Genomic DNA, 19,785 nt, shown 5'->3' with positions numbered 1-19,785 from the left:
AGTTTTAAAAAAAAATTAATTGCTTCTATTTATTTATACACACACACACACACGCGCGCGCGCGTGCACACACACACATGCAGAGAGAGAGGGAGGGAGTTTCTCATGTAAGAAAAACTGTGACATTTCAGTTTGTGTGGATCTGATTTATTTCACTCAACATTATGGTGTCAAGGTGCATCCATTTTACCTACAAATGCCTCAAGTTTTTCTTTATGGCTCAGTAGTACTCCATTGTGTATAAAAACCACATTTTCTTTTATCTCTTCATCTGTTGGTGAGCATGTAGGCCGTTTCCAAAATTTAGCTTTTATAAATTGTACTCCTATAAATATGGGTATGCATGTATCCCTGTAATATTGTGTCTTTAACTCTTTCAGGAAGATATCTAAAAGGGGAATAGCTGGGTCAAATGAAATTTCTAGCTTTAGTTCTTTGAGGAATCTCCACACTAATTTCCATAGTGGTTGTACTAGTCTTCATTCCCACCAACAATATACAAGGACTCCTTTCCCCCCACATCCTATCAGCATTGGTTACTTGATTTCTTTCTTTTTTTTTTTTTTTGGTCCTGGGATCAAACTTAGGACCTTGTGCTTCCCAGGCAGGCACTGGCACCACTGAGCTAAATCTCTGGCCCAGGTTATTTGATTTTTTGATGATAACAGTTCTTTCTGGAATAGGATGGAATCTCAGTGTTATTTTAATTTGCAGTTCTCTAATAGCCAGAGATGCTGAACATTTTTCGTGTACAGTGTTTATTGGCTGTTTGTACCTCTGAGAAATTCTATTCATTTCAGGGCCACCCCCACTTTTTTAGTTGTTTTATGTGCTAGATGTTCATCCTCTGTCAAAGGAAGAGCTGGCAGAAATTTTTTGTCCATTCTATAGGTTGTGTCTTCACTCTATGGGTTGTTTCTTTTGCTGTATGTAAGTTTAATTGGACAGTAATCCTATTTCTTGATTCTTGGTATTATTTATAGTGCCTTTGGAGCTCCATTCAGAAAGTCCTTGCCTATGCCTACATCTTCAAGAGTTTTACCAATTTTATGTTCCAGGAAATTAAGTGTTTCTGTTTTAACACTTGGATCCCTGATCCATTTTAGTGAGATATATGGGTCTAGACTCAGTCTTTTGCATGTGGATACCTGGTTTTCCTAGCACTATTTATTAAAGAGGCTATCTTTCCTCCATTGTATGTTTTTGGCCTCTGTTAAAGATCCAATAGATGACTGTGCCTGGGATTGCTTCTGTTTCTTCTGTTCTGTTCCACTGGCCCGTGCCTGTTTTTGTGCCATTACCACACTGTTTTAATCATAGTAGCTTGTTAGTATAGAAAGGAAATAGGAAGATTTTGTTCAAATGGATGGGAGAATAAGGGATGGAGGGAAGAAGAGGGAGGGAAGAGTAAGGGGATGGGGGAAAATGATGGAAATAGGTCATTTGCAAATGGGAAGGGGACCAACAGTTGTAAAGAATATGGAGGGAGGGGAAGGATAGGGGATTAAAAAGAAAAAAATAATTAAGTTATGTATTTGTAGCAACTCCCCACAATAACTGTAATCATTATGTGCTGCAAACATTTATTGATAAAAATAATAATTCCTTGGGCCGGAGATTTAGCTCAGTGGGTCCACCCCTGCCTCACAAGTGCAAGGTCCCAAGTTCAATTCCCATACCCAAATAAATAATTCCTTTACACCAAAGTATTTGAGTTTCTCAGGGTTTACCCCCCCAAAAAAAATCCCTAAAATGTGTGTTATGGACCTAATTTATAAAGATACAGAGTGAAGCTTTATACCTTTGCATAAACTAAATCTACTGACCATTAATCCAGAGGAGACTTTTGTTACCTGGTAGTGGACACAAGAGAGCAGTGCATCTGAATGGCTCTTTCTCACAATGATTCAGCTGGGGCCCTAGCATCTACTCTGTGGATATAGTGACAAAGAGTAACTGTGGGAATTAACCCTCACCTTTGTCTGAAGCCATGCAAATTAGATGCCTTCACAAAGTAAGAAAAATAACTTCCCAGTCACGTTACAATAGAAACATGTTCCCTTGAATTTATAGATTAACCATAAAATAGCTTGTAGCCTGGGTGGTCAGATATACAAGCGTATACAAAAAAGACTGAATTTATTCTGAAAAATGTCATTTTCCAGGCTGGAAAGACCTCCAGCTGCTTAGTGAAGAAATGTTAAATTGTACTGTTTGTACTTTGTCCTTCAGTATCCCTTTGCCTCATGATTACCAAAAATAAAATAGCTCCTGTCTTCGTTTACCTTTCTCATTGCTGAGACAAAATACTGGACACCCAAGATTAAAGGAGGAAATGTTTCTTATAGTTTACACTTTCCAGAGTTTTCAGTTTGTAGTTGGCTCACTCCAAGGCAGAGTGGCTTGGCAGAGGGGCATCAGAGAGGAGAAATAGTTCATGGCAGGTTGAAGGAAGCAAGCCAAGTGACAAGCAGCAGCCTTCTTTTTGTCCCTTATATCACACTGTAGATCCAGCCACCTCAGAAAAATCCCTACCTGTGACAGCATAAGGCTTTGGGATGACATCTAGATACAAGCCGTAACAGTTTCCTTGTGCACATATAACTTCTATATATTTTGTTACTTGTAACCAGGATTTTTGGACTTACAAAGTTAGCATTTATGAGCAAAGGGTATAAAGTATTAAAGTATTAACCTGCAATACAGGAGTTTTTGCAGTGACTGCAAAATCTTTGAAACTCAGTTTCCGTGCTCAGATGCACCCAGGAATTCTTGGGGTGATGCTGAAGTGTTCAATTCTGATTGGTAAGGTGATGATGAACAGCAGGTGACAGATCTCGTGCAAACTTTTTCACATTCATTCAGTGATCCATCAGGTATTTCTCAAGTACCTATGATATACCAGGTACTGTTGTAGAGTAGGAAGAAAGGTTTCTTTTGGCTCATGATTTCACAGCTTATAATCCAGAGTGGACTAGTTCCTCTTGGAGATTGAAGCAAGGAAGAACATCATGGTGAAGGGATGTGGAGTGCAGGAGACAGCTCAGGAGCGAGCATGAGAGAGAAGGAGTCACATCTCCAGTGTGTGCTTCGACGGCAACCCACTGACCTTCCTTCCACCAGGCTCCAAGTCCTCCAAGTGCTAGAAAACAGGCTAGTGGCCTGTCCATTGAAAGTGGCAGAACAGAAGAAACAGGTCCTAGACAGCAGAGCTGTAGCTTGTTCACCATTGAGATGCAAACTGATGCAAACTGATCCCACTTCCTCTTTCATTTCCAAGGTGAACACTCCTGCTCTTAAACCACCTTGCCCACTGAAGCGGTTTTCTATGACCCTCTACTTCCTCACTTCCTTTTTGTTGCAAGTGTTTTGTTTTGTTGGTTGAGACAGGGCTGCATAGTTTAGGCTGGCCTTGAACTGAACTTACTGCATAGCCCAGGCTGGCTTCAACTCAAGTGATCTCCTGCCTCAGCCTCTCCCGCCTCCACTGTAGAGATTATAGGCATGTACCACCACACCCAGCTGTGATGGTGAGGTACAGGGCCTGGGGTTCCATCCCCAGCAATGCAAAAAGAAAAAAAAAACCCTAAAACCAGCCTTACTGTGATACTCTGATCCTCTGGTCATTCATGGCTATAAAAACATCATCATAGGAAATTGAAAAGGGCCAGACATGGTGGCATAGGTTTATAATTCCAGCACTCTGGAAGGTTGAGGCAGGAGGACCGTAAATCCAAGCCTAGCCTAGCAGCTCAGCAATTTAGCAGGACCCAATAATAAAAAAGACTAGAGATGTAGCTCAGTGCAAAGGCCCAAGTACCCTCAATATTAAAAAAAGAAAAGAATCTAAGACTGCCAACTGGACTTAAAGGTGGGTTCAGAGTGACTGCGGCCTCATCACTGAGGGAGCCACATTTGCCCTCAGCATTGCCTCACACTTTGCTCTATATGCAGAATCACTGCCGTGTGTGTGTGTGTGTGTGTGTGTGTGTGTGTGTGTACTATGTCCTTTTAATTGACAGTTTTAGTTCTAATCATTTTATGGTCTGAATGATCACAAGCATGATCTATATGGGAGCTACAGAAACACGAACCATGCTGATTATCTTGAGACCTTTTAAAATTAAAACTAAAATTTTTGAGAAAATTTTAGAAATGGTTACTAAAAACAGAAACAGAATCATTGTATTTATATGTGTGTGTATGCACATAGTGTTGTGATAAAAATGTACTCTCACTGAGGGAAAGCAGTCCTAGATTTGTTATGATAAAATGAAGTCAGAAGGTTGTATGCCATCTGATTAACTGCCACAATTGATCATTTTTTATTTAGCTTGATAAGAAATTGTCAAGCCAAGACACGTGCAGCCAATTGGAAAAATCATTTCCGAAGAATATTATTTTGCAGTAGTATGTTTTATGGTTTAAAAAAAATTGCAGAAATGACTCACTTAGATTTTAATCACCAGAAAGGATTCTTTGATTTTATATAAAGCCCAACTGAGTTGCATGTTCCACCATGAGTAAATATAAATGTGTAATTTTAAACTCACATAAACTTATCTAAAAAATATGTGTGTGACTGTACACTTAAAATTAGGAGTAGGAAAAATACTCTATAAAACCTTTATCTCTAGAGTCTTTTTTTTGTTGTTGTTACTTTGGGTCGATATACATGAATGCACTCATGTGTGTGTTACTAGGGACTGAACCCAGGGCTTTCCCAGCCTTTATTTTTAATTTTAATTTTTATTTTGAGATAGGCTCTCACTATGTTGCTAAGTTGAGGCTCAAACTTGTGATCCTGCTGCTTCAACCTCCCAGTTAAATTTGTTCATAGAATATTAAACAGTCCCAGTTTAGGGCTTTTGAAGATATCCTGACTTTCTACAATACTAGTTGTTTCATGTGTGGTCCTAGAAAACTGTCAAATCTTCTGTCTTGTAGCAGTATCCATCGTACAATAAATATTTCCTTATACATTGATCTCCCCAGCAAGACTTTGAGATCCTCTAGGAAAGGGATCTCTTATCCCCAGTTACAGGAACTCAGTAGAGAGTGGATGGATAAAGGAATAAAGAGATGGAGAGAGTATATTTCATAGGCAAGAGATGTTCCAGATGAATCATTTGAATGGTGTTTGAGGGTCCTGATGAGGTCAGACAGATCGAGACAACTGTAAGGAAGTGAGTAAATAGAGGAGTCAAAGCTATGACTTAGAATTGGAGCGTACTAAATGAGAATCAAGACTTGTGTCATGTAGAGGTTCACGATCCCAATGAATGTAACTGTACTGTATCCCTAAAATGTACCAATAAACTCAATTAAAGCTAAAAAAAAAAAAAAAAAAAAGAATTGGAGCGTACAAAGCAAGGATAAAAGAAATGAGAAAACAGAAGATGCTGACTTTTGCAAGAAGAACTTGGGGCAGGTGAGATAGGAGACATTGCAAATTAGAAGAAAGAAGATACTGCAAATCTTAATGCTATATACAATAAAACCTAAATTCAAAATTTAGTTCCTTAAAAACATAAATTTTGAATTAAGAAATTCAATACATCTCAATTTGGGTCTTAAACCTTCATCTTCCTGTATTTCAGGATATTACCAATTACTGAACACTTGACTTATGTATCTAAAAGAGCCTTGTCCCTTCTTTCAGTTACATTCTCAATTAATGATCTACTTAAATCTTTGTATAAATTTTTGAAGGTGGCTGGGGTTGATCAGTAGTAGTCCAACAGAATACTGGTCCTAGATTCAATCTCACAGCATGGGGTGCCAAGAGGGTAGGAAACCTAGAAGGGAATACATAGTCCCAAAGATGGCAGAGAGCATAGTGAAAAGGCCCACGGGTGAAGCAGGTAAGAATGTGGCTCTATAAAGACAAGGCATTGGCTTTAACGTATTTCATATTATGCCCTCAAATTATTTTGATTATTCCCTTCGGGAACAGATATTGGCTTGGAATAAATTAACATCTTATTACCAAATTCTGTATAATCTCTTTTATCATAGGGAGAATACTAAATCTCTCTGATGGAATCCATAATTCAGAATAAACATTTCAAATAAGTCAGTTTAATACTTAATATTTGAATTGAATTACCAAAGAGAATTTTTTTATCTGTTGCCTCTTTGGATCCCCACCACAGCCCAGAGAGCCGGAGGGAAGTAGTTTTTACGGGCCTGTGAAGTTCAGGTAACTGGTTAGCCCTCTTTCTGGTGTTCTTCCATCACAGCCCACAGATCCTATGCTCTGGTGTCTTTGCAATGTGTTCTGTTTTCAATAAGCTGTATTAGTAAAGGAGTAGTACTGATCTCAGCGTCACCATTATTCACCTCTTCCCTGTGCATTAATCTTTTAATACCAATTACAGTGGTACTTCAGTTTATGAACTTAATTTGTTTTATAGTTTGGGGAAAGGTGGCTGCATTTTTGTTTGTATGGGGAAGATGGCTGTAGTTGTGTTTATCTCCCGATGCGGGATTTGCAAATGTTCCACATACTTTGGTATACAAACTGAATTGTTTGCAAACAGAAGCATTAGTTAACTGAGGTGTTACTGTATTAGGAAAGTGATTTTTTCATTTTAGAGATGTGCATAGAAGAAGAAAAGGTGTTTAACCATGGTGACCAGAAGCAGATTGAGGAGGGAAGAGCAAGGGAGGGAGATAGAGCTTCCAGTCACACCCCCAGGGACCCATTTCCAGACAGGCCCAGAACATTCAGCTTGTAAACTCAGCCAGGGAGACATCTGTTAAGGAGTAGAGCACCCCATGATCCAGTCACCTTCCACATACATGGGAATTTGGGGAGACATTTTACATCTAAACCATGATTGTACCCTAATAAAGAGAAGCTTATAGCTGGTAAGGGCAGTCATTGGTTATTTGAGAACTTAATCTGTATGCTACTTTCATAAAACAGTTGATAATCTGTATTTTTTAAAGATAATATCTCTTTGGTGACTGAAGCAATATTTTCCTTTTATAAATAAAAGACTTATAATCCAGGCATGGTGGCGCATGCCTGTGATCCCAGCATTTAGGAGGCTAAGAAAGGAGGATCATTACAAGTTCAGGGCCAGCCTTGGCTACATAGTTCAGGGCCAACCTGGCTACATAGTTCAAGGCCAGCCTGAACTGCATAGAGACCCTGTCTCCAAAAACAAAAAAAAGAAAGACTTCCTTTTAAGAAAAAGAGTGGGTTTTTTTTATTTATAGTTGTCTTTTTGTTGGCATCTTTGATATGTCAACATGAAACTGAATGTTGTTACTTTCATTCATTTTTACAAGATTGCAAAGATTTGTCCCCCAATTTTTGTTACGTGCCATGACAACCAAAAAGTTAAAATGGCGAGGGGGTGGCCTTTTGGCTCAATTAAAATTTAGAGATCAGCTGACTAGATCCTAAATGTCTTTGGGCTGTGGTTTCCTAGAAATCGTATCTTAAGAATTTATTTGCCTGTGTACAAATGAGTTTGTTTGTTTGTTTGTTTGTTCTCTCTTCCTTCAGGGAAAAATAGTTCATCAAAGTTTAAATATTATGAATTCCTTCTCACAGAAGGTAAAGATACAGCAAATACGATCTTTGTCAGAAGATGTGCGATTTTACTACAAACGATTACGGGCTAATAGGGAAGACTTGGAGCCAGGAAAAAAGTCCAAGGTTTGAAAATTATATACTTGAGAATTCCTATCCATTAATGCTTTATTATGACTTTGTATGGATTTGGGATTTACAGTTTTCCTGTGCCTCTTTATAGATTGCAAACATTTATTTTGATCCTGGACTGCAGTGCGGGGATCATTGCTATATTGGCTTACCTTTTCTATCCAAATGTAAGTTATTCTGCTGTTCTTGTTTCTCACTCCCCTCAAATGCTCTCTTAATAAAAGGCTGCCACTGTTAGGTCCATCCCTGGTCTCTTGATACCATAGAAAGCATGTGACAGGAAATTGACAACTAGTTTTGGAGTTAGGTCTGTCATAACATGTTTTCTTGTTTCAGCCGAACCCAAAGTGCAGCCTGGGGTGGCCATGCAGGAAGATGTGTGGGATGCTGATTGGGACTCACATCAAAGCCTATTCAGAGCATGGACAGGAATAAAGGAAAAGTCAGGTCATAGGTGAGTGATTTTGCTGTAAGTATTTTAGTGATCTTTACAAATTTGAAACATCTCACCCCATAAATTACTTTCTGATATTTTCATATCAAGTTATTTTGCTTTACAGCTAAGAGAATAAGCCTAGCCTTCAGGAAGTTATTATGAGGTATCTTAAATTGTCATTGTAATTTCATGTTGCTCAGAAATATACATCCCACCATTTTTCTCTTTTCCCCAGTGCTTGAGACATTTCCTTAAAATCAAAAAAAATATTTGAAATTGTCTTTCTGAAATTATAGGATGACTTCAGGGTTTACCTTAGACACAGTCATTTGCATAAGAAAGTTTTTACCTTCTGTGAAAGGCAAAGAAAATGTTGCCTTAACCCCCAAAAAAAGAAAAAAAGCCAGGGCGTGCCTGGGCATGGTGGTGTACTCCTGTAATCCCGGCACTCAGGAGGCTGAGGCGGGAGGATTGCTGTGAGTTCGAGACCAGCCTGGGCTACACAATGAGTTCCAGGTCAGTCTCAACTATATAGTGAGACCCTGTCTCAAAAAAACCAAAAAAAATAAATAAATAAGAAAGAAAATGTTTCCTCTTCCCAGCTTGTTCCCATAGCAGAAGATGAGTGTGCATTTGCTTCTTGTGAAGAGTTTCCTCTTCTATTTCCAAGTGCTGGGCTGTTGGGAGGGCACATAGAGCTCAGTGCAGATGGCTCCTTATTGTGTCTTTGGCAAGTCAAAAATATGTTAATGAGGGCTGGGGATTTAGCTCAGTGGTGGTGGCTGCCTACCTCACAAGTTCAAGGTCCAGAGTTTGATCCACATAACGCCCCCCCAAAAAATGTTAATGACAACTCAGTACTGTATTTAGATTCAAAAGCAAAAATGTATTTACTTGATATTATAAAGACCTGGTCTTGGGCTGGGGATTTAGCTCAGTTGTTCTGCCGCCTGCCTTGCAAGCACAAGGACCCGAGTTCAATCCCCGGTACCAAAAAAAAAAAAAGACCTGGTCTTTTCATATTCTTTAGAAAAGAATTTTTCTAGAATAATAATATGACAAAGAATGAAAACTGTCTTCTTAATGGCAAATTTGAAATATATTTATCAAAATCAAAATATTCCATCTTTGTGGTGGGCACAGTGGCATTTGCCTGTAATCCCAGCATTCAGGAGGCTGAAGCAGGAGGCTTGCTACACGTTTGAGGCCATCCTGGGCTACATAGTGAATTCAAGGCCACCCTGAACTATGTAGTAAGACCCGGTCTCAAAAAAGAAATCCAACTTAACAAATATAAAATTCTCAAACCATTAAAGATTAAATCTCAGAGTTATCTGAACTCTGTATGTTGTGAAAACATCTTAAGGCAAAAGAAAGTTAAATTTTTACTTTAAAATGTTAAAATGAGGGCCAGGGATATAGTTCAGCATACAGTGCCTCCCTGAGTTTAATTCCTGGTACTGGGAGTTTAAAAAAAAAAAAAAGTTAAAATGAGTACAAAGAAACTCCTCCTAATAGACTTAAGAAGAGAACACTAATTAAAACTCCACTTTATATCCTGTCTCCACAGTGGACACGTAGGCTATATCCAAGTTTAATGTCCAGTTATGAATGAATACCTTTTTAGGGCTGCCCCACGCTCAGCAACCAGGGAGCCTTGCACCTAACCAGCAAATCTCCTGCCTTCCTCTGTGGACCAACACCCCCACACACACCATCCAGCCCTGTGCTACCATGCCCTGGTTGCACAGTGAGTGCAGCAAGCTCCTTGCTCCTGCCTTTACATCACCTTATCAATATGCATGTCACAGAGAACTACTTCTACTGGCCTCATAAAACTTACACTCTTGTCAATATCCAAATCTCAAATTCAATCATGTTCCACTTAAAATAGGCTTCAGTGTTTGGTCTCAGAGACCTTAGCCCCATTTATAAATGTGTTATGAGTTTAAAACAGCTGGATTGCTGGGCATGGTGACACACACCTTAATCCCAGTACTTGAGAGGCTGAGGCAGGAGGATTGCAGTGAGTTCGAGACCCACCTGGGCTACATAGTGAGACTCTGTCTCAAAAAAATAAATTAAATTGAAGTAAATGGGGCCGGGGATTTAGTTCAGTGGTTCTGCCGCCTGCCTTACAAGCACAAGGACCCGAGTTCAATCCCCAGTACCCAAAATTAATTAATTAATTAATTAATTAAAACAGCTGCATTACAAATGGTCATAAGTAGGCAAAGATTAAAATGAGGTCATAAATGGTTACTGAGCACTTTACATCTGTCTATTCAAAACCTGCATTGCATGTAAGAGTTTCGTTTTGTTTTTCTATGGCAGTGGGGTAAAAGCCATATGCCAAGCAGTTTACTGCCTCCTCACTAGTTTTACTCCAGCATCCTGCTGTTTGGTCTAGATCTTTCCCCTAGACATGTAAAATTACTTAGGATCCCCATGGCACCATATGTTATCTGTATATGTCTGCTTTTTCTAATTATATTATCTAATATATTCCAAGCCTTTTTTTACTGAATTTATCCTTTAAAAGGCTTACCTTACATAACATTACACTTATGCTATTGGAACTGTTCCTAAGGTCTGTCATCCTTTACAGAGTTAGTACAAAAAACAATGAAGAGGGATTTAGCTCAGTGGCACCACACCTGCCTTATAAGCACATGGTCCGGTACGGGGTGAAGGGGAATATTGCCAATCAATGATAGATAGTTTAGCAACCCCTTGATAAAGACATCATCATATAGCATTAAAAGCTTAGGAGACTGCCTGGTGTGGTGGTGCGCGCCTGTAATCCCAGCACTCGGGAGGCTGAGGCAGGAGGATCACTGAATTCGAGACCAGCCTAGTGAGTTCCAGGTAAGTCTCAACTTAAAAAAACAAAAAACAAAAAACAGAAAAAAAGCTTAGGAGACTATGACAATGTTGTTTTTAAGACCAGAATCAACTCTTTTAAGTATACACACCTAGTGAAATTTCTTTATGTTTAAAAGCTTAGGAAAATTTGACAGTGAATGAACCTGTGTTGTTCTCAAGACCAGAATCAACTTCCTTAAGTATACAAATCTAGTGAAATTTCTTTATGTTTAGACAACTCAAATAATCTCATTTTGATATAGTGACTTACAAATTGTTTTTCTAGATTGAGTGCTATATTTGAAGTAAATACAGACCTTCAGAAAAATATAATATCAAAAATCACTGCCGAGCTCTCCTGGCCTTCCATACTTAATTCACCCCGGCATTTGAAATTCCCACTCACTAATACAAACTGCTCCTCAGTAAGTATTCAAAGTAACATGAAATTGTAAAAATATGTAACAAGATTACAAAGTAGTTATTCTTACTTTTAACTATAGAAATCTTTGATTTAACATTCTGTTGCTTTGTTTAAGGAAGAAGAGATTACGTTAGAAAATCCTGCAGATGTTCCTGTCTATGTTCAGTTTGTTCCTATGGCATTATATTCCACCCCTTCAGTCTTTGTAGATAAGTTAGTCTCAAGGTAAGCATTATTTTATTTAGATAGTCAAAAAGCTCAATACAGTATTTTATTGTTTTATACATTTAAAAATTATTGCAGCTTATACAGCAATAGATTTAACTTAACTAGATTCTAAATCTGTAATGTTGAGAGAAGATTCTAGGGAGAGGAGTTCATACTGCATTCAGCATTTAGAAAAGCTTTCAAATTGAGGCAATGTGAAACTCCCTCCTACCAAATTTGTAAAGAGAAAACAGGTGAAACTCTTCATATATTTACATTTTTTTTAAGTAAATAGCCTTTAATTTTATGCTTCCTCTTTTATTTTTCCCCCTGGTATCGGGGATCGAACTCAGGACCTTGCACTTGCAAGGCAGGCACTGCGCCACTGAGCTAAATCCCCGGCCCCAAATAGCTTTTAATTTTGAAGGCTATAATGTTGTAATATTGGTCCTAAAACTTACCAAAATATAATTTGCAAATAAAGCCCCAAATATAGTCCATAATTCCTTTGATTATAGTGCTACTTCAGAAGACATGTATGTGCATTTTTTGTTTTAGGTTTAACTTGAGTAAGGTGGCAAAGATAGATTTGAGAACACTAGAATTCCAAGTCTACAGAAACAGTGTAAGTATTCAACCTTAATACTGTTCTATTAATGTGATTGGTGCAAATGTGAAAGAAATCTGTTTGCTCCCCTTAAATTTGGCAGAAGGGCAAGCTACTGAGGAAGTTAAAACAGTCAGAGAAACTGAGAAAAGTTGCTGGGGACCCTAAGCAGGATTCCTCTGTTAGCACAACGAAGCTACCAGAAATTCTGAGAGTATATAGATGAAGTATAACCAATATACAATTTATCTTGAGTAAGCATCAAAATATTGGGCTTGATCATTTTAAGTCAAATTATGAGTGCTTTCTAATACATTTATAAGTCCCATGAATGTGAGACCTGTGACTGGCTGTATTCATGTTTGGCATAACAGTACGCAAGCTTTTTACTCAGTAGATACTCCTGAATTCATAAATACATATGCAAGCTGATTTGGCTAGGAAACCAGACTGGTCTCTGTCATTCAGTCTGAGCAACTACTAGCCACTCATTATTGGACAAGGCCTTAATGTGGGTGGATATGTCAGTGAGGAAGACTGTGTTTGGAGATAAAGTCCCTAAAGTCTGGCCAAGCTCTCTAGGCCTCCCTGCTCTTCTGCCCAGGGACAAATTCAAATCTAATTCTCAGATTTCAGACCTCTTGTCCATACCATCTTACCACATGATCATTGCTCATCAGGAAGTGCTCAGTAACCTCATCAAAACAAATATCTTACATTTCTTGAAATACTGTGTTCTTTCCCATAGCTGCTTTTTTTTTTTTTTTTTTTTTTAGCTACGCTTTTAATGGCTGGAAACCCACATTGAAATTTAGATAGTTGTGTGTTCCAGTCTCGTGCCTTTCTCTTAGAATCTGTACTCTGCTTTTCCCATCATAAAATGCCAGTGTAACAAATTTATTGGAGATCAGGAAAGCTGAGTAACCAGAACTTTACTTTCTCTACCTTTAGGAGGAAAAAAATACAATTTAAGGCAAAAATGAACTAATAACTATTTTATTTTATTTAATACAAATAATATTTGTAAGATACACAATGCTCTGAACTAGAACACTTTATAAGAAAGTGAATGAATACTCCAGACCCCAGAAATTATTCTAAATAAAAAATTCCAGGGGAGTCCTAGGAGGAGCTTAGGATAAATTCTATCCTATCCCAGTGTTCTGTAGTGCTATGGCATTGTGGTTGTCACATTATCTGGTCAAAGGATTCCATTACATCTCAGAATCATTAAGGAGCCCAAACAGATTTCTTGTTTGTATAGATTACATTAATATTCCCAAATATTAGAAATTGAAATTGAGAGGTCTTTAATGTATTACTTCCATTCATTTTAAATCATAAACCTATTCCATTTAACAAACATAAAATGAAAACTAGCTATATTTTAAGAAAAGTATTTTGTAAGAATGGATTGTTTTGTGTTTTCATAAACCTCTTTAAGTGGCTCTCTGACTAAATAGATGGATTTTCAAATCTGCCTCATTGGTTCTCATGATAAGTTTTCCAGTTGAACTAGCTGATGAAAATCTGACCTGATACTTACATATAATTGGAGAAACAAGGAGTATCTTGTCTTTCTGGTCATAACACTGTATATGAATTATTGGGAAAATACTGATTCACTGATAATATGCAGACCTTACAGATCTTAACACAGTTAAATATATAATTTCCAGAAAATAGCATTCATTAATATATCCATCAATCTCATCAGAAAATTGAGTATTAGAAAACTGTCAAGCTCATAGGAGTGGATACAATTTATACAAAGTTCCAGATTTTGCTCAAAAACTTATTTTTTTCATCATTGACAGCAAATACTTGTATTGTTTTCCTTAAGGGTACAGAATCGCTTATTTTCATGAAAATGCCTGCCAGATACCCAATTCTGAATAGCTATCAACTAGTTCGTTTTGTATCAGATACAGTAGCAATTCAGGACACCATGAAATATCGTGTGCTGGCAGATTGATCTCTGCATACTTCCCTTTTTATTAAAGTATTATGGCACATGAGCCCAGGGGTAAGATTCATAAACTTAATGTTTATTATTGCTTCATCAAGGACTTTTTTTTTAGTACTGGCGATTGAAGCCTAGTCCCTTAGCACTGAGCTACATCACCACCCCAGCCTTTTGGGGGGGCCCTTTTGCTTGCGAGGCAGGCTGCAGAACCACTAAGCCAAATCACTGGCTCCCCAGCCCTTTTTTAACTTTTTAGTTTTCGGGGCTGGGGATTTAGCTCTGTGGTTCCAGCACCTGCCTCGCAAGCACAAGGACTGGAGTTCAATCCCAGTACCAAAAAAAAAATTCTGCCTTTTTAGTTTTATACTTTGGAGATAGAGTCTTACTCAGTTGCCCAGGCTGGACTTAAATTTGAGATCCTTCCACCTTAGCATCCCAGAGTGCTAGGATTACAGGCAGCATGTGACACCATACCCAGCTAAGGACATTTTTGTCCTCACTACAAGTGTATGGTAGTGAAGCATGGTATGGTTGCTCAGGAAGTTTGACACCACTTCCCAGACTCAGGAGCAGTTTTACCCTCCCTTGCTTTTGCTGACCATCAGTGCAAATGTCAGTGCAGTGAAAATGCAAATAATATACATCAGTATTATTATGAACATAATTTTGATATTACAAATACCCTGAAAGGATCTCTGAAATCCTCATGGGTTCATTGGTCACTTGGAGAACCAGACCTTAGTGATAGCCCGGAGGCCTCGTAACACCCTACAGTGTTTCCCACTGTATCAGAGTTTAAATTTGATATTGTTTGTTGGGAATGCATCTATAAATTACCAAGAATATTTGAAAGGGAGCTTACTCACCAGGCACCTTAGAGCAATCAGAATATTCTGTTGTCCTAGTAGGCATTGACAGAAAACAATGTTAGATGTGGAAGAAAATTTTGTCTCAGAAGCAAAAGTTAAGAAGTACTGTGCTAGCTGGGCGTGGTGATGCACGCCTATAATCTCAGCACTAGGAGGCTAAGGCAGGAGGATCACTATGAGTCCAAGACCAGCCTGGGCTACATAGTGAGTTCCAAGTCAGTCTCAACTACATAGTGAGACCCTGTCTCAAAAAACCAAGCCCCCGCCGCAAAAAAAGAAGTACTGTGCTGCCTAGAGTCCATGGCTATAAGTGCTGTAGACCTGTGCTGATAGTAGACAGACCTGTCCCTTATTTGCGGGGCAAATGGAGTGGGGTCAGAGGCCTGAATCTGGGCCCTGTATGGATTTGCCTGCCTGCCATCAAGTACAAGAAAAACTTATAAAAAGGGGAAAATGACTATATTCACAATTTCACCAAATTGGGAGGGCAGCTAGCCCATCCCACTTGAAGGCACAAAAGCACTCTGGAAGAACAAAAGCCAGGAAGTAAGCATATGTAGATTTGCCAGGCTTCGCCACCAGAAGGTTGAAAAACCAGTTCTGTGCAAACCTCCTTGGCACCAAGTCTGGGGGTGAAAGTTTCTGCTTTCACCAGAAGGAAGCTGGAGAAATAGCTCATCTTTAACTCAAAGATCCATTTTAGCCTGTCAGTTATGGTGTGCGACCTGACCATGTAAGGAGACTTTCCCAGGGTCATGAAGAGCTGGGGTCACAGCCCTCCTGCCTGAATGTTTAGGCTTGATCCTACTTAATTAACAGTCAGAACAGTGTATATCTTATTTATGAACCATGTTTTTGTAAATTTTTTTTACAACGCTTTTTAACCTTGTTACTGGCCAGCAAAAAGTCAGGTTTTAGATATTAAACTAAACCATTCTCTAAACTTTAAATCATCAAGTGTTTATGAAGCAGTAACTATGTGCCTAGATTTCAAAATAAAATTCAAATAGAAGTAATATGAATTAGAGATATTTTTACAAATAAAATACATACCATGTGTGACCTAAAATCATCAGTTGGCTCCTCCTGTAGGGAGGGGTGGGGCAGCATCAGGAGGATCTGAGGGTGCTATTTATGCAAATATTTGCTTTGTGCCTGCCTCTAGCTGTTGTTTGCCTTAGGTGTGTGTCCTTTTCTATGTATGTGTCCTGTTAAGGTTTAAAATAATTGTGCATAAGGGGCCAGAGATTTAGTTCAATGGCGCTACATCTGCCTGACAAGTGCAAGGTCCTGAGTTTGATCTCCAGTACCCCCCCACCAAAAAAAACTGTGCATAGAAGTAAACACCTAGTGCAAAACTGAAAACTTTGGTGACCTGAGAGCCAAGCCATTTGTAGGCCTTGTGCAAGATGTGAATTCTCATCTCTGGATGCCCAGCTCTGGTTGCTGGCTGACCATTGTCTTAATCGTGAAGGACAAAATCATTTGCATATTTAATCCATTTGAGGAAGTCTCCTGAGTTGCAGGGGGGGTAAGGGGAGAAACATTTTCCAGAGAATATATTGACTCTTGTTTATCTGCTCAATGATTCCAGGCTCATCCTCTGCAGAGTTCAACAGGATTTACGGAGGGCCTCTCTCGACATTTCATTTTAAACCTAATTTTAAAACCTGGAGAAAAGAAATCTGTCAAAGTAAAGTTCACTCCAGTTCACAACAGAACTGTTTCTTCACTAATCATAGTCAGGTAGGTTCTGTGATGTAAGTATGGGTTGGTTTTTAGTACTTAACATGAAAATCCTTAAGTTTCTCACTCAGAAACATGCATGGTATCTTTATTGTACCATGAGTGACCTCAAAAAATGAAACACTTGCTCTTCTCTGTGCATTTTTAAATTTCTACCCTTAAATTCAATGTAATAATTTCTTTGACCCAGGTTCTTGTGCATGTTAAGCAGGTAGGCAAAAGCTCTACCACTGAGCCCCCTTTATGAGGCAGGGTCTCACTAAGCCACCCAGGTAAGCCTTGAATTTGTAATCCTGCCGGAGCCTCTTGAGTAGCTGAGATTACAGACATGCATCCCAGGCCTAATCAATGTATTCATTTCTGTGTGGTGGCTTAGAAATTAACAGTGGAAATTAAGAAAAGACCATACAGAATTAACGGGGAAAGATCTATAATTCTTATTCTTGTATAGAAATAACCTGACCGTGATGGATGCTGTGATGGTCCAAGGACAAGGAACAACCGAGAACTTGAGAGTGGCAGGCAAGCTTCCAGGTCCAGGAAGCTCCTTACGCTTTAAAATCACAGAAGCATTGTTAAAGGATTGTACAGACAGTGAGTATTCCCAGCAGTGCCCACAGCACACATTTTAGCGTCTATTTTTAAATAATTCCAAAAACAAGAACAGTGTTTCTGTTTGTGCATATCTGTGTATCAGTGTGGAGCACTTAAGATTTTAAAGAAATCCTATATCATCCATTCAGGGTTGTTTGACTTGGAACTTTAGAGATGGGAAGTGTCACTACTTGTAGTATACTGTTAAGTATGAAAAGTAAAACAGTAAAATTTTGCCATTCTGACGAAACCTGAGAAGTGGCTGACTTCTTTGGGTGGTTCATAATCTCTGAGATAATATATTGAATGTGTGTAATGTATAATGTACCATTTGTGGTAGCAAGATTTAGCCTCACTCTTGGTTTATTTTTCCTGTAGGTCTGAAACTGAGAGAACCAAATTTCACATTGAAAAGAACTTTTAAAGTAGAAAATACAGGACAACTTCCAATCCACATAGAAACCATTGAAATCAGTGGATATGCATGTGAAGGCTATGGCTTTAAGGTCGTTAATTGTCAAGAGTTTGCACTAAGTGCCAATGCCTCTAGAGACATAGTCATATTGTAAGTATTTTCTTACAGTGTACAGTATACTAACTCATGAACTTCTCTCATTCAGTCCTGTACAAAAATACATTTTTATACTTGCAAAATAAGAGATCATTATCAAATTCATTCATTTGATTTTTGTCACATAATCTTCAACTAAGAGATCAGATAATCTTAGAAACCAATTTCAAAATTATTCTCAGCTGTTAACACCTAAGATGCTGTTGTGATGTCTGTCTCGGCCACAAAGCAGGTTGTGTGTAAAGAATGTATAATATTCAAATAATAGACTCAGTGAGAAAGAAATTAGGGAAACAGTTCCTTTCACAATAGTACCCAAGAAAATGAAATATTTAGGAATCAGTCTAACAAGGAAGCAAAAGACCTCTACAGTGAAAACTACAGCACTCTGAGAAAAGAGATCAAAGAGGATATAAGGAAATGGAAAAACATCCCTTGTTCCTGGGTAGGAAGAACCAGTATAGTGAAAATAGCCATACTTCCAAAACTGCTATATAGATTCAACACAATCCTGATTGAAATCCCAACAGAATATTTCACAGAGCTAGAGAAAACAATCCAAAAATTCCTTTGGAACCATAAAAGACCTAGAATAGTAAAAGCAATTTTAGGCAACAGAGTCATGACAGAAAGTATCACAATCTTCAGCTTGAAACTATACTACAAAGCCACTATAATAAAAACAGTATGGTACTGGCAAAGAAACCAGTGGAATAGATTACAAGATGCAGAAACAATTCCAGACATCTTTGACAAAGGAGCCAACCATCCTTACCAGAAGAAAGACAGCCTCTTTAATAAACAGTGTTGGAAATACTGGATTTCACCCTGCCACAGATTAAAACTAAACCCCTATCTTTCACCATGCACTAACTAAAATCAAAATGGATTAAAGATCTAAATATTAAAACAGAAATACTAAACTTTCTGGAAGATAAGTTAGGTAGAACTCTTGAAGATTGGTATAGGAAAAGAATTGTTTGTTTGTTTGTTTGTTTGTTCTTTTGAGACAGGGTTTCACTATGTAGTTGAGACTGACCTGGAGTTCACTATATAGCCCAGGCTGGTCTCAGCGATCCTCCTGTCTCAGCTTCCCAAATGCTGGGATTACAGGCATGTACCTCCATGCCCAGCATAAAAGAATTTATTAGCAAAACGGTAGCACAAGAACTAGCACAAAGAATCAACAACTGGGACCTCATCTTATTTGATTCTTGGTTTGGTGGAGCAGGTTTTGTTATTCTGATAAATTATTTTTTTTAATGTAAACATCTTTAAGACAAACCTTTAATTAAAATTGAATTTAGCTGGGCATGGTGGTGCACGCCTGTAATCCCAGCACTCGGGAGGCTGAGGCAGGAGGATCGCTGTGAGTTCAAGACCAGCCTGGGCTACATAGTGAGTTCCAGGTCTGTCTCAACTACATAGTGAGACCCTGTCTCAGAAAACCAAAACAAAAACAAAATGATTTTAAGGTAGTACATAATAATTTTATCAAATATCTTAAAACCTGAAATAAAACTGAATATTAGCTTTTAAAGTCATGAAAAATATTGAATGAGATAAAAATATTTTTAAGATTATAAGCAAAAGAAGAAATAAAAATAGATTTTCTATGATTAACTGCAAAGCCAAAAATGAGGGGCTGGGGATGTAACTCAGTGGAACAGTGCCTGCCTGGCAATCACGAGGCCCTGAGGTCAAGTCCTGGTACCAAAGGGAAAAAAAGGTAAAACTGTAAAGCCAAAATAAGAGAGCAAACAATAGGCCAAAAAAACATTCACAAAAATAAAGTTTTTTTCTTTTCTTTTTTTTTTTTTTT

At 38.3% G+C, this 19,785-nt stretch overlaps 1 protein-coding gene across 2 annotated transcripts in view; it reads left to right on the top strand.

The window, feature by feature from the left end:
* Tmem131 (transmembrane protein 131) overlaps window positions 1-19,785 on the top strand; it is a 179,820-nt gene that overhangs the window by 125,552 nt on the left and 34,483 nt on the right. For both annotated transcript variants that reach the window (XM_010638092.2, XM_010638091.2), the window contains exons 20-28: window positions 7,520-7,672; window positions 7,770-7,845; window positions 8,015-8,132; window positions 11,266-11,404; window positions 11,519-11,628; window positions 12,169-12,235; window positions 16,647-16,798; window positions 17,250-17,392; window positions 17,771-17,957. In XM_010638092.2, the coding sequence (XP_010636394.1) occupies window positions 7,520-7,672; window positions 7,770-7,845; window positions 8,015-8,132; window positions 11,266-11,404; window positions 11,519-11,628; window positions 12,169-12,235; window positions 16,647-16,798; window positions 17,250-17,392; window positions 17,771-17,957 (1,145 nt within the window). The remainder of the gene's footprint in view (window positions 1-7,519; window positions 7,673-7,769; window positions 7,846-8,014; window positions 8,133-11,265; window positions 11,405-11,518; window positions 11,629-12,168; window positions 12,236-16,646; window positions 16,799-17,249; window positions 17,393-17,770; window positions 17,958-19,785) is intronic.

This window comes from Fukomys damarensis, unplaced genomic scaffold (genome assembly GCF_012274545.1).
Source record: "Fukomys damarensis isolate Sample0158 unplaced genomic scaffold, DMR_v1.0_HiC HiC_scaffold_9, whole genome shotgun sequence".
Classification (NCBI taxonomy): Eukaryota; Metazoa; Chordata; class Mammalia; order Rodentia; family Bathyergidae; genus Fukomys; species Fukomys damarensis.
The sequence above is the reverse complement of the archived record's forward strand: the minus strand, read 5'-3'. Positions and strand labels throughout refer to the sequence as shown.